We start from the raw sequence: 14,982 nt of genomic DNA, 5'->3' as shown, positions 1-14,982 counted from the left end.
TATATATATATATATATATATATACACTTGCTGGTTTTTGTGTTTCTCTAGAGAACCCAGTCTAACACAATGGGGCAACATACTTACATAAAGATTTATCACCTTGGAAACCCAATGGGGGTTGCTATGAGTCGGAATCAATTCAATGGCCATGAGTTTGGTTTGGTTTGACTGATATGACTATTTTTTAATTATTTCTACATTCTACTGAATCACTTTACTTTGGAATGGGCACAAATATGGCTCGCTTGCAGCTGGCTGACAAGGTAGCTGTCCTCAAAATCTCTGCATAGATGAGTGAGAACTTTCAGTGTTTTATTTGTTTATTGAAACCTCTCAGTTGGTATTCTACTTCTCTGTCAGTTTGTCATACTGTGGTAGCTTAAGTTTTGCAGTGATGTGGGAAACTATGCTACCAATATTTCTAGTACCAGCATGATGGACAGTTTTCAGCAGAGCTTCCAGACTAGAAAGGTTCTAGCAATCAACTTCTAAAAAAAATGGCTAGTGATAACCTTAAGCATAGCAGTGGAACATCTAATAGAATACCAGAAGATGAGCCTCTGAGGTTGGAAGGCACCCATAATATGACTGCGGAAGAACTGCCTCCTCAAAATAGGGTCAACCTTAATGACATGGATGGACTAAAGCTTTTGGGATCTTTGTTTGCTCAAAAGAAACACCTACAAACATCCATTAATAATCAGAATGTGGAATGTACAAAGTATGAAATCTAGGAAAATTAGAAGCTTTCAAAAATGAAATGGAATAGCTAAAGATCACTATCCTAGGCATCAGTGAGCTAAAATGGACTAGTATCAGACATTCTGAATCGGCAAATCATATGGTCTATTATGTCAGAGATGACAAATTGAAGATGAATGGAGTCACATTCATCATTTAAAAAGAACATTTCATGATCTATCCTGAAGTACAACACTGTAAGGTATAGGATAATATTGATAATCTACAAGAAAGACCAGTTAATATTATTCAAATTTACATACCAACCACTAAAGTGAAAGATGAAGTAATTGAAGATTTTTACCAACTTCTGTAGTCTGAAATGGGAGCTCTGGTGGCATAGTGCCTAAGGCATTTGACTGTCAGCCAGAAGACTGGTGGTTCAAACCCCCCAGAAACTCCTCAGAAGGAAGATTGGGCAATCTACTTCTGCAGTGATATCACCTCAGAAACCCAAGGAGGGGTCACTATGAGTCGGATCCACCTCGATGGCAGTGAGTTTGGTTTGGTTTGTTGGTAGTCTGAAATTGATCAAACATGCAAACAAATGCATTGATAACTGCAGGTGTTTGGAATGTGAAAGTTCGAAACAAAAGATCAGTAATTGGAAAATATGGCCTTGGTGATAGAAGCAATGCCAGAGATCGCAGGATACAATTTTGCAAGACCAATGACTCATCCATTGCAAATACCCTTTTTCAACAACCTTAATAGCGACTATACACATGAACCTTGCAGGATGGAATATACATGAGTCAAATGGACTACCTCTGTGGAAAGAGATGATAGAAAAGCTGGATATCATTAGTCAGAACAAGGCCATGGGCTGACTGTGCAACAGACCATCAATTGCTCGTTGTTGTTGTTGTTATTGTTGTTGTTATGTGCCATCAAGTCAGACCCGACTCACAGTGACCCCTCCTTGGGTTTCCAAGGTGATATCACTATGAAAGTAGATTGCCCAACCTTCCTTCCGAGGGGTGGCTGGTGGGTTTGAACCACCAGCCTTCTGGTTAGCAGTCAAGTGCCTTAGGCACTACACTACCAGAGCTCCTATGTAAGTTAAAACTCGAAGAAAATTTAAACAAATACACAAGAGCTAAAGTACGACTTTGAGTATATATCAAATGAATTTAGATACTATCTGCCTGAATTTAGATACCATCTGAAGTATAGATTTGATGCACTGAACACTAATAACCACAGATCAGATGAGTTGTAGGATGACATCAAGGATACCATACGTTGAAGAAAGCAAAAGTTCTTTAAAAAGACAGGAAAGAAAGAAAAGATCAAAACAGATATAAGAAGAGACTCTGAAATCTCCTCTGGAATGTAAAGTAGCTAGAGTAAAAGGGAGAAATGATGTAAGAGAGCTAAACAGAAGATTTCAAAGGGCGGCTCCAGAAGACAAAGTACTATAATGAAATGTGCAAAGTCCTGAGTTAGAAGAGCACATGGGAAGAACACATTAGTCATTTCTCAGGCTGAAAGAACTGAAGTAAAAATTCAAGCCTTGAGTTACAATATTGAAGGATTCTGTGGGAAAAATATTGAATGATACAGAAAGTATCAGAAGAAAATGGAAGGAATACACAAAGTCATTGTACTGGAAAGAATAGATCAACATTTATCCATTTCAGGAGGTAGCACAAAAACAAGAACCGATGGTACTGATGTAAGAAGTCCAAGCTGCACTGAAGATACTGGCAACAAACAAGGCACGAGAAATTGACAAAACAAACATTAAGATGTCCACCCTCCTCCTGATACTTACATCCTACCACGGGCATACTCATTTTACTGCACTTCACGGATACTGCATTTTTTTTTTTGACATATTAAAGTTTTGTGTCAACTCTGCATAGAGCAAGTCTATCAGCACCATTTTTCCAAAGGATGTGGTTACTTCATCCATTTTGACAATTCTTAAAATATTTCAAAGTTTTGCATAATGCTATTGCATTAATAGACTACAGAGTAGTATGAAGATAACTTTTATTTACACTGGATATTAACAAATCTGTGTGACTCACTTTATTGCACTATTCACTTTATTGCAGTGGTCTGGAACCAAATCTGCAATATCTGACAAAGTATGTATGGAAATAGCATGTTACAGGCACATCACAGGAAGACACAAAATAAATCAGACTAGGAACAATGTAAAACCACGTCGTTTGCTATATGGGTTTATTCAAGCCTAACAATATGACCATAGACATTAACACTGACTTATCCTGTCTCTGCTCCTTCTAGCAACACCCATTCTGTCTTGGTATTAATTGCCAGAATCAATTCCAACCCATAGTGACCCCATTCTGGCTTAGAACATACAATTGCCCACCAAACAAACCTATATATAGCCTTACCAAAAAACCAAACTCACTGCCATCAAGTCGGATCCGACTCACAGTGACCCCTCCTTGGATTTCCAAGGCAGTATCACTACGGAAGTAGATCACCCTATCTTCCTTCTGAGGAGTGGCTGGCGGGTTTGAACCGCCAGCCTTCTGATTAGCAGTCAACTGCCTTAGGCACTATGCTACCAGAGCGCCTATATATAGCTTTAGTAACACCAATACATAAGATGGCAAATTTAACCTCATGCTTGGCTTCCTTCTGTCAACCTGATTTTAGTACACATAAAACAATACCTCTCCTATGACAATCCCCCCCACATACACATAAACCTTATTTATTTAGATGAACCTATCCTCCCAACCATCAACCTCCAACAACAATATCAAGACGTTAATCTCACACAAATATCCATGCAATGGTAGACTGAGCCCATAAACATCTTAGTTGACTCAGATATTGAATGCAAGGAAAATGCAAATTTGTCTGAAAACAACATTACACACTCCTATTAACACCACCTACAATTGCACTAAGCCACTCAAACTTATCTGTAGAGGAACACAGAGAATGCAAGCAGCACAAGGGAGTCTGGTGGGCCTGTAAGGAAATCCAGTGACAAAAGCTTTTTCCTCTATCAAAAGCTTTCCCTGGACAGTATTTCCTGCACTTGTTTGGCTCAAAATTCTAATAGATTTTTATTCAGTGGCAGAAACCTCCCAGAACTTGTTGCTCCCCCCACAAACCATTGCCACAAGTCTGAAATGCCAGTTCCCAGTTCCATTCTAAGATTATTAATCTTGAGGGTAACGGAAACAGCATACATGTGGGACACTACACAATAATGAAAAGAAACATGGGATGAAAAATCCTATGAATGAAAATTACAGAACTCAAGAGCATGGCATCAGTATTTGAGGAAGACTCACTAACAACCTGCAATATGGAGAAGACACAACTTTGCTTGCTGAAAGTGAGGATGACCTGAAGCACATACTGATGAAGAGTGAAGACTACAATCTGCAGTATGAATTGCATCTCAATAAAAAAAAAAAAAAAAAAAAAATCCTCACAACTGGACCAATAAGCAGCATCATGATAAATGGAGAAAAGATTGAAGTTGTCAAAGATTTCATATTATTTGGTTCCACAATCAACACCAATGGAAGTAGTAGTCAAGACATCAGACAATGTATTGCACTGGGCACATCAGCTGCAAAGGACCTCTTGAAACTGTTGAAGAGTAAAGATAGCTTTTTGAAGACTAAGGTGTGCCTAACCCAAGCCACGGTATTTTCAATCACCTCATATGCATGCTAGAGCTGGACAATGAATAAGGAAAACCAAAGAACAGTTGATGCTTTTGAGTTGTGGTGTTGGTGAAGAATACTTAAAGTACTATGGACTGCTAAAAGAACTAACAAATCTGTCCTGGAAGATGTGCAGCAGGAATGCTCCTTGGAAGCGATCATGGCCAGACTTTGTCTCACCTACTTTGGTCATGTTGTCAGAAGGAACCATTACCTGGAGAAGGATATCATGCTTGGTAAAGTGAAGGGTCAATGAAAAAGGGGATAGCCCTCAACAGGATGGATTGACACAGTGGGTGCAAGGATGGGCTCAGGTATAGCAAGGATTGTGAGGCTGGCACAGGACCAGACAGTGTTTCATTCTGTTGTTCATAAGGTTGCTACGACTCGGCGCCAACTCAATGGTACCTAACAACAACAACAATGGAATGGATAATGAATTTGCTTTGTAAACTTTCACCCATATCACAATAAAAAATAATAATAATGAAAAGAAACACAGATAGCCAAGTCTAAAGAGTATCCACACAAATTAAACAAATAGTCCAAGATTGAAACTCTTGGACAAATCTTCCTATATGTACATGTCCATCAACACTGCACATTTAAACAGGCTGTGCCTCAAACTTCCAGGCAGCCATTAGACTGCTAGGACTGAGACATATACACCCTCAAGCACCAGCAATTCTATGGCTTGTTGTTGTTATTTGCTGTCCACTCGGACCCAACTCATAGTGACCCCTCCTTGGGTCTCCCGAAGCAGTATCACTACGGAAGTAGATTGCCCAACCTTCCTTCTGAGGAATGGCTGGTGGGTTTGAACCGCCAGACTTCTGGTTAGCATTCAAGTGCCTTAGGCACTACGCCACCAGAGCTCCTATTCTATGGGTACTACAAATGAATGTTCATTTGTACATTCATTTGTAGTACCCATAGAATAGGAGCTCATCTACATTCCTTTGTGATCAAGCCAGACACAACAAACATATAGTGTTGGCAAAGTAAAAGCCATTAGCATCATTTATAGAAAGCAAATGGTAAACAATAACAGACTCCCAAAAGGGAAATGCTTACCTTTCCCCAAATCACCAATGTCCACTCTTATGTTGCTGGGCAGGTGTGCTGTGGTCCAGGTTAGATGCTGTGTTTGTGTATCTCTGTCTCAGACCACCACCACGCTGCTGGGAAAGGAAGGGCTACGCTTCTACTCAGCCACTGGACCTCAGTGAACCCTGTTGCCTGCCAGGTGCCTGAACAGGAGCTCCTGAGCCTCTGCTACTGAGCCCCTCTAAGACTCTTCCACTGGCTGCCTGCCGTGCTACCCTGACTTGTGGGGTTCTCATTGGCATGCTACTTAGGCCCCCACTACCCAGGGAGTACAGCATGCAACCCCTGTATGGAGCACACTCAGGCTTCTCTTGCTCTGCACAAATAAGTATTACAGCTCTTTTAGCTCCACTGGCAAGACTCCTGCCCAGAGAAAATCAGCTCTCCCCGGCTGTAGGAAGACTGCTACACAGGCTCCTCCAAGATAACATCTATACAGGGTATACTCAGGTCTCTGCCTTACACATGCATGTGTTTCAAGTCTTGTAGGCTCCACTAGGAGGCTTCCTGCCAAAAGCTACTCATCTCTTATTTCATGGGCCAGGCATACCTACTGCTGATGTCTCTCATTGTCTTTGGTGTTCACTCTTTCTTCTGGGTCTAGAAGGTTCTCAGTGCCAGGCCTCTGGGTCTCTTGTCCAAAGGATATGCTCCGTTCCAGACTCTTCCTGATGATGGTAAGGTTCTCCCTCAGCCTCTGTGGGATTGGCTCATATAACCCCCCGCAAGATGGCAAAACCGAGCAATGTCCTTGGTAGGCAATAGGCACCTCATTTGCATAGCTGTTGTCTAAGCCCTACAAAAGTTTTACACACCTTATCTGCATCAATACACCAATCTACTTCCATAGTGATACAACCTTGTAAACCCAACAAGTGGTTGCTATGAGTCAGATCTGATTCCACGGCAGTGCATTAAGCTGTGAAAAAATAGGAATTTGTCACAAAAGCCACCCACTTGTGGAATTTCTGTTATAGCAGCACTAGATAATTAAGACCCATGTGAAGAGTCTGTGTGTGGTGGGAGGGGGAAGCTGGACTTAAAAGCCACATAAGTTATCCATGCAACCACCAGAAAGCTCCTCAAACAATTGGGGGTAATCAGCACCAGAGTGTGGGAATGGGGATAAAATGTGATAGAGAGTCAACCGCAATGTCTCTGTACTTTTGACTTTTTAAAAAATCATACGAACTAAACAGGCTTCCATATATAGTATGACTTTGGTATACCTATCCCAAATGAGCTGATGGTGGTATAGTGGGTAAGGCATTTGGTTGCTAACCAGAAGGTCAATAGTTCAAACCCATCAGCTGCTCTGTGGGAGGAAGATGAGGCAATCTACTTTGAAAAGATTTATAGTCTTGGACACCCAATGGGAATCAACTCAATTGCAGTGAATTTTTTTTCCCCCCAATATTTGTATCTATACAAAAGAAGCCCTGGTGGTGCAGTGGTTAAAGAACTTGGCTGCTAACTAAAAAGTCAGTGATTCAAACACATCAATCGCTCCATAGGAAAAATATTTGGCAGTATGCTTCTGTAAAGATTTACAGCCTTGGAAACCTTGTGGGGGACTCTGTCCTATAGGGTTGCTATGAGCTGGAATCAATTCGATGGCACTGCTTTTGTTTTTTTTGGCATTGATATATACCAAAAAAACTCTTAAAATTCACTGCCATTGAGTCGGATCTGACTCATAGTGACCCCTACTTGGGTTTCTGAAGCAGTATCACTGTGGAAGTAGATTGCTCAACCTTCCTTCTGAGAAGTGGCTGGTGGGTTTGAACCGCCAGTCTTCTGGTTAGCAGTCAAATGCCTTAGGCACTATGCCACCAGAGCTCCCATTGATATATACATGCCTAAGTGAAAATAAATTTACCAAAGAATTATTTTAGTAATACAGTTCTTATTGCTGGATGATAGAATTGTTCATTTTCCTCTTATTTCTGCATTTTCCAAATTATCTACTATATGCATTTACTGTTTTCTGATTGTAAAATAATAATTATCATTTATACAGTGTGCATATATACACGTGCATATGTATGTATAGGATGGCCTCAGGTGTAAGGCAGTCACCCGCCACACCCAAGGCTGGAGGTTCATACCCACCAGCCGCTCCGGTAGACGGGAGCTCTGGTAGTGTAGTGCCTAAGGCACAAGTAAAAGAAAGAAATATAGAAAAATGAGTTGTCTTATTTATTGGCTGGAAGATTATGAGCCAATGTCTAACTAATAGACTAGATCCCCAAAACCACCATACAATTTTTTACTCTTACAAGAAATTAATAAGGTTGTTCAATAAACCAAAAAAACCAAACTCACTGCCATTGATTCAACTCATAGTGAGCCCTCCTTGGGATTCTGAAGCACTATGTCTATGGAAGTAGATTGCCCATTCCTCTTTGTGAGGAGTACCTGGTGGGTTTGAACCACCAGCCTTCTGGTTAGCAGTCAAATGCCTTAGGCACTACACCACCAGAGCTCCCACAGTTCAATAGTTTTTTGATAGTCTTATCAAAGAACATTTGCTTTTATTTCAAATGCTCCAATGTTGGGAAATGTATTAAGTTGAAGCTAGTGTTTTTTCCATGTCCCTATTAGGAGGTTTGGTGGTGTAGTGCCTAAGGCATCTGACTGTTAATCAGAAGCCTGGCAGTTCAAACCCACCACCCACTCCTCAGAAGGAAGGTGGGGCAATCTACTTGATACTGCCTAGGAAACCAAAGGAAGGGTTGTTATGAGTTGGATCCGGCTTGAAGGCAGTGCATGTTAGTGTATTACTGCATTTTTTTTTCTTTATTTTTACTTTTACAGTGTTCCCTGCCCCCCACCCCAGTAACCAACAAAGAAAATTTCCTTCCATAGAGACACCTTTCCTTGACTTTTTACAGTAATGAACTAATACAGTATTTATCCTTCTGTGATTGACTTATTTCACTCAGCATAATGTCCTCCAAATTCATCCACCTTATGTGGGTGTTTTGGAGACTCTACATTGTTCTTTAGGGTTGCATAGTATTCCATTGCATTTATGTGCCATAGTTTGCTTATCCATTCTTCTATTGATGGGCATGTAGGTTGTTTCCATCTTTTTGCTATTATAAATAATAGTGCTGTGATGAACATGGGTGCACATGTATGTTCTTGTCCTGGCTCTCACTTCTTTAGGATATATACCTGATAATGGGATTGCTGGATCAGATGGTATTTCTAATTCCTTTCTAAGGAATCGCCATACTGCTTTCTTTCCACAGTGGTTGTATCATTTTACAATCCCATTAGCAGTGTATGAGGGTCCCAATCTCTCCACATCCTCGCCAGCATTTGTTACTATTACAGCACTTTTTATAATGCACTTTATGTTTTACTAGAGATTCCATGATTGGAGAATTAAATATCAACAAATTAAGTAGAGGGTAGTATGAAATATTAGTAATCACTACATGGTCTTAGAGCAGTAGTGATCATTTCTAGCACTCCATTTGAACAGCGGTTTATTTGTTCTTTTGATTTTTAAGAGCTTTATATTTCCAAAGTAATTAAATAGCATTTAAATTGCTCCCCACGCCTGCATTTCCTCAGAGATCAGGACACGGGAGACCCCTCCCCCCCCAGATAATTGCCCACCATTCTTATCAGTTACTCAGTTTCCAAGATCTATGTATGCATTTAACAAAAAAACCTATGCAAAGGATTCGGAAATACTGCTCGACTCTGCACTTATTCTCAAGAAGGCTGGGTAAAGACAGCAACAATGTTGCGAACTATATAGGCACAATAGAAGACCGGGGGGGAGGGGCAGAGACGGGCGACAGGAGCAGGGCTTTGCTCCACTAGACACGACCAGCATACAAGAAGCAACTAAATTTCACAAAAGGCATTTCAGTCTCTTGGTATCTTCATTTTCTGCTCTTTACATTTCCACTCTCCATGAAAACTCGAGTTCCATCTCTGATCTTGCCGCCTCTCGCCTCAGTTCCACCTACAGCAGCTGCTACTCCTTCCAGCCTCTCGCCGCTTCCTCTGCCCTAGCTCATCCTCTCTGCGCCTGCGCGACCGGAAAATTCGCGAACGTTCCTGAAGCGGAACCAGTCACTTCCGGAAGCCGGCAGCCGCCCAGGCCATCAGACCGGTCCCTGCGACAGGGCAGTTACAAAGGCACCCTTCTGCGGTTGGCGGCGTCCCAGCCTTCCCTGTAGCGGTGGGAAAAGATATGGCTCTGCTGTGCTACAACCGGGGTTGCGGCCAACGCTTCGATCCTGAGACCAATTCCGATGGTAAGAAACGCTCCGCCAGCCGACCCCCTCCCTCCCAGCTCTTCAGCACGGTGGAAGTCCTGTGGGCCTGAGGGCGTCCTGGAGCCTGAGGTCCCGCGAACTGCCACCGCGCTGTCCCTGGTCAAGGTTCCTCCAGAACCGTCCTCGCTGTCCGCGCAGCCTGCCGCTTCCTATGCGCGCGGCGGCCCCTCGGCGAGCGCCCTGGCAACACCACCAAACCGCGGTCTGTCTCCATCAGTCTAAAGAGACGTTTTCCTGGACGCACGTGGTTCCTCAATCGTCCGCTGACTGTCTTTTTAATTCGCCGGGAATTTAGAAACTCCCTCCGCTCTTCCATTTCGGGGGGGAGCAAAAGTTAAAGAGGTACTAGTGGGCTTGTTTTGCTCTTAGCTTCTCCATTGTTGGCTGTGATACCGTGTGTGCCAGTGTCACGCAAGTAAAACGAGAGGAGGAAGGGAGGGGTAGAGGGTGCATGTGGGGAATGGGGAGCAGTGTTACCCTAGCAATGAACTTGTGCTTTGTTATATCAGTTTAGGAGAGTGCTGAAAGCCTACCGTCTGCCGCTTCAGTCTACCCACTGTTAAAAACGTCTTTTTTTTTTTTCCTAAAGTATTCTTGGTTAGGAAAATTATGTATCTTGACCCTGTTAAGTTTATGGTTTACTTAGTAGTAGCATTTGTTTTGGGTTTGGCCTCCACATTTTCATACTGTGTCATATTCAGGATAAAGTGAGTTTATGTCTTCTACACTAGGTGTAGAGTTAAAGATGTTAGTGACTAGGTGGGTGATGAAAAATGATCAGTGAACTTGGTGAGTGGAATATAGTAGTGAGTTGGGCCCATGAATAGTGTGGGAAGGGACAACACATTCTCAAATTCGGCGAGCATTTATTGTACTTTTCTCTATGACATGTATGGTTTATCACTTTATTACATTATTTCATTTAACTATCACAGCTCTGAGGAATGCATTATTAGCCTATTTATAGAGAAACCGAGTAAAAGGTAGTAGGAAAAGGAAGCAAAGCACTGTGAAGAAGACTGAAACCTATTCCTTTTAAAGTCATTTTCACCTCTGATATTCTGAAATATTTGTCTTGGTGCACAAGTGGATTGATAAGACCATTGGTACAGAACTCTAAATGAAAAATGAACCTGTATGCAATATTGAAGTTTCTATAATTGAAGAAATTTTTATGATAGAAATATTAAATTACTCAAAGGGGGGAAAGTCAGGGTTTAAGTAATGACACGCACATAGAGGAATGAAGGGTTTTTAACTTCTTTAGTGTGTCTGCAGTCAGTGCCCTGAATTCAGACTTCTAGCTTCCTAAACTGTGAAAAAGATAAATTTGTCATTAAAGCCACCCACTTGTGGAATTTCTGTTATAGCAGCACTAGATAATTAAGACCCTATGTAAAAAGTCAAATGCACTATGCTACCAGAGCACCTAGGGGTTCTGGTAGCATAGTGCCTAAGGCACTTGACTGCTAACCAGAAGGCTGGTGGTTCAAACCCACCAGCCACTCCTTGGAAGGAAGGTTGGGCAATCCTACTTCCGTAGTGATACTGCCTCGGAAATCCAAGGAGGGGTCGCTGTGAGTCAAATCAAATCAACAGCAGTGAGTTTTTTAATAAGGTATTTGACTGCTAACCAGAAGGTTGGGGGTTCAAATCCACAAGCCACTCCACGGGAGGGAGACTGGGGGATCTCTGTGAGTTGGAATTGACTCAATGGCAGTGAATTTGAGTTTGATTGTGGTTTAATAATACATGAAGTCACGCTGTAGGTGTAGATACTTGAAATGATGTTGTGCTTAGGAAGAAAATAGGTGGGAAAGCCAAAGGAGTGAATACATAGTATATCTAGTAGTCTGTCTCAAGGATACATAGTAGATCTAAGAATAGTCTGTCTGGAGGATAGTCTAAGGATTGGATGGTCAACAGCGCAAAGTTGCAGCAATACGCTCCAATGAGATTTCTGAAAAGTGTCTTATTTGTGTTAGCAAAATGAGGTTTATTCTAGAGATTTAGGAAAAAAGGCTTCAAGTAAGTTGGTTGAGTGGATGGGAAGTGTAGAAATGAAACTAACAAAAGACAAAAGCTAATAGCAAACTGAATTTGATCAGGAGAAAGTTTATAGAGGTTTGACCTTGTAAATTACCTAAAGCAACAAGGAAAAGGGGTCAAATTGAAAATACAAACAAGAGTGTACCTAGAATATGGAACCAGATCCTGGATCGGTCATCCTTAAAAAGCTATTCATTTATACAAAGTATTACTATTTCTATTTTAGTACTATGGTATAATTGTGCTTATTTAGTTTCTTCATTATTTTTCCCTCTGTGGACAAAAAGTAGACTCTCAAGCTGATAGGAGATTTTAGCTTGTAACCCAAGTTAAATGGGTGTTTAAAGGAGACAAGATTGGTGACTTATATGTGCTAAATATTAATACTGGAAAAAGCACTGCTTCACAAACAGTATTTTCCATACATTTGAGGAAATTGAAGGAAGTACTAAGTGGCAGAGCTTACCCGTAAAAATAATTACTTTGAGCAAAACTTGTAAACCTTGATAAAGAAAGGCTGCAAAATAAGTATTCCTCTGCTTTGTTAACTTTCTTTTGAAAGCAATGATTTTCAAATACTTTTCATGAGTTAACCTGGTTAAGACCTTACTCTTCTTGCTGCTGTCATTCTGCCAAAACTATTATGACTCTTTGCTTCTTAACTGTGCTTCGAAGGTACATTAAATTTTGATTCTCAAATTTTCTAGTGTTGGAGAATACCGGTATTCTTTTTCTATTCCCCTTCTCAACTGCATGCTCATTTCTGCTTCCAACCTCCTTTTCCAGTCTTTTGTTCTCTTCCTAATCCATGGGTTTACCTGTTACTTTCTCTTTTAGTTACCTCATATTTTCTTGCTCCATTAACTGCATTAACTACGTAATGCATAGATGATAACTTTATAAGCAAGTCATGTTGGCTATTAATACAGGACTAGGGAGATTTCTCTGAGTACAGGGAACTAAGGGATCAGAGGTTGTAGAAAATTGGAAAACTCAGGAGATGTTTAGTGTGAGTGAGGTAACCTTAGGAGAAAAATGCTAAGGGGTAGATCTGACCTGTTTTCACCAAGTTCATGATACTACTTCGTTAAACAGTAAGTGTGTCTATTATCTGACTTTTAAAAATCTTTTCATTACATCATATTACAAACTGTAATAAACCTGTTTCTATAAGAGAATTTCAAGTAAAGTAAATGATGGTATAATTGTCATCGAGTCTGACTCAATGACAGTGAGGTTTTTTTTTTGGTATTCTAATAAGGAGGCTGGTGGTGGACTTGCCTGCTACCTGAAAGGCTGTCTGTTGAAACCCACCAGCCACTTTGAGGGAGAAAGATGTGGCTATCTGCTTCCAGAAAAATTAAAAAAAAAAAAGTTCCCATCAAAAGAATTCCAACTATCATAGTGACCCTATAGTATGGACAGTGTAGAACTGCCCCATAGGGTTTCCTAGGCTGTAATCTTTATGGAGGCCAACTGCTGCATTTTTCTCTCAAACAGCAGCTGGTAGGTTTGCAGCGCTGACCTCTCCGCATCTGAGCACTTAATTACTGCGCCACCAGGGTTCCTTAAAGATTTAAAGCTTTGTAAACCCTATGGGGCAGTTCCGTCCTGTATGGTTGTTGTAAATTTTAATTGATTTGACAGCAATGAGTTTTGGTTTCATTTCAATAAAATATTATATTAGCACTATGTGACACGCATGGAATAAGCATTAGCGAATATTTTAAGAAAAGGATGTATTAACTGCATTTGGAAAAAGTAAAATGTTAGCACCTGAAAGAACTAACAGTGTGTTCATTTTTCTTCATAAAGAATGATACTTATTTTTTCTTTCTTCCCTGATTTTGACCAGATGCTTGCATATACCACCCAGGTGTTCCAGTCTTTCATGATGCGTTAAAGGTAAGAACTAGGTATATATTTAAAATCTCTTCATGTCTGTGTAGCACATTTAAGGGATATAATACTAAGTATTTGTTTTCTCATCTGTTTTTCCCACTTGTGACTGTCTGCTTTCTTAATGACCAGTGTGGGGTACTTAGAGCATGTCCTTCACTACAGGCAAAGAAGACAGTAGATGGTAGTTGATATTAAGAGCTTATCTGGCTATAAAATATTTCTATCCTAGTTCTTATTTTTTATACCTCTTTCATCATTCTAATTTTGAGGGGGAAATAGAAGGGGTATATTGAGTGTTTATATAAATTTCTCTGTCATGCAGTTGCTTACTGATGAAAGTAGCTCTGAATTTTGGGAAGAATTGGTTATAAACACATAGCAGTACCAGTCTTAGGATAGACATGTAAAGTAAGAGTATCTTTACAGAAAAGACATGTTGCCAGGTTTCCACCTGTACTTCCTTGATATTCTGGAAGAAATTGTGAAACGTTATTTGACCAAACATTCAGTAGGGCAAAGTGAGGCCTGACTTTTCTTGTTGCATGCCATCAAATAGATTCCAACTCAGAGCAACTCTGTAGGAGAGAGTAGAACTGTCTGTAGGGTTTCCTAGGCTGTAATCTTTACAACTGGAAAGGATCCATATACATGCCCATTTCAAAGACAGGTGAGCCAATGGAATGAAGAAATTATCAAAAAATAGCATTAATAGCACATGCAAGCAAAATTTTGCTAAAGATTATTTACAACTTTCTAAAGCTGTATGTTGTCAGGAAATGTCAAGAAATTCAAACCAGATACAGAAGAGGATTTGAAGCAAGGGCTATCACTTATTGATGTCAGATGAATCTTGGCTGAAAGCAGAGAATACCAAATGATGTCTACCTGTGTTTTATTGCCAACAAAAAGGCATTTGACTGTGTGGGTTATAACGTTATGGATAACACTCATTATGCTCATGTGGAACCAGTGCATAGGAAAAGAGGCAGTTACTGAAACAGAACAAGATTACTGTAGTTTAAAATCAGGAAAAAGGTGTGTGTGTCAGGGTTGTATCCTTAGACCAAACTTACTCAGTCTGTTGGCTGAGCAGATATTCCAAGAAGCTGGACTTTTTTTTTTTTTAGGATTTGGGTGAAGATTTACAGAGTAAATTTCACTTTTCATACAGCAGTTCACATATACTTTGTCTCATGTCATTGACCAAA

At 40.5% G+C, this 14,982-nt stretch overlaps 1 protein-coding gene across 1 annotated transcript in view; it reads left to right on the top strand.

Annotated features, from left to right (window-relative positions):
* The first annotated feature begins 9,738 nt into the window (after positions 1-9,738).
* Positions 9,739-14,982, top strand: part of CHORDC1 (cysteine and histidine rich domain containing 1) — a 42,235-nt gene continuing 36,991 nt past the window's right edge. Inside the window, exons 1-2 of the mRNA XM_007938091.2 lie at positions 9,739-9,802; positions 13,728-13,777. Of these exons, the coding sequence (XP_007936282.1) occupies positions 9,739-9,802; positions 13,728-13,777 (114 nt within the window). The remainder of the gene's footprint in view (positions 9,803-13,727; positions 13,778-14,982) is intronic.

The sequence above is a fragment of the Orycteropus afer genome, unplaced genomic scaffold, assembly GCF_000298275.1.
Source record: "Orycteropus afer afer isolate SDZICR_OR568_19922 unplaced genomic scaffold, OryAfe1.0 scaffold00047, whole genome shotgun sequence".
NCBI lineage: Eukaryota > Metazoa > Chordata > Mammalia > Tubulidentata > Orycteropodidae > Orycteropus > Orycteropus afer.
The sequence above is the reverse complement of the archived record's forward strand: the minus strand, read 5'-3'. Positions and strand labels throughout refer to the sequence as shown.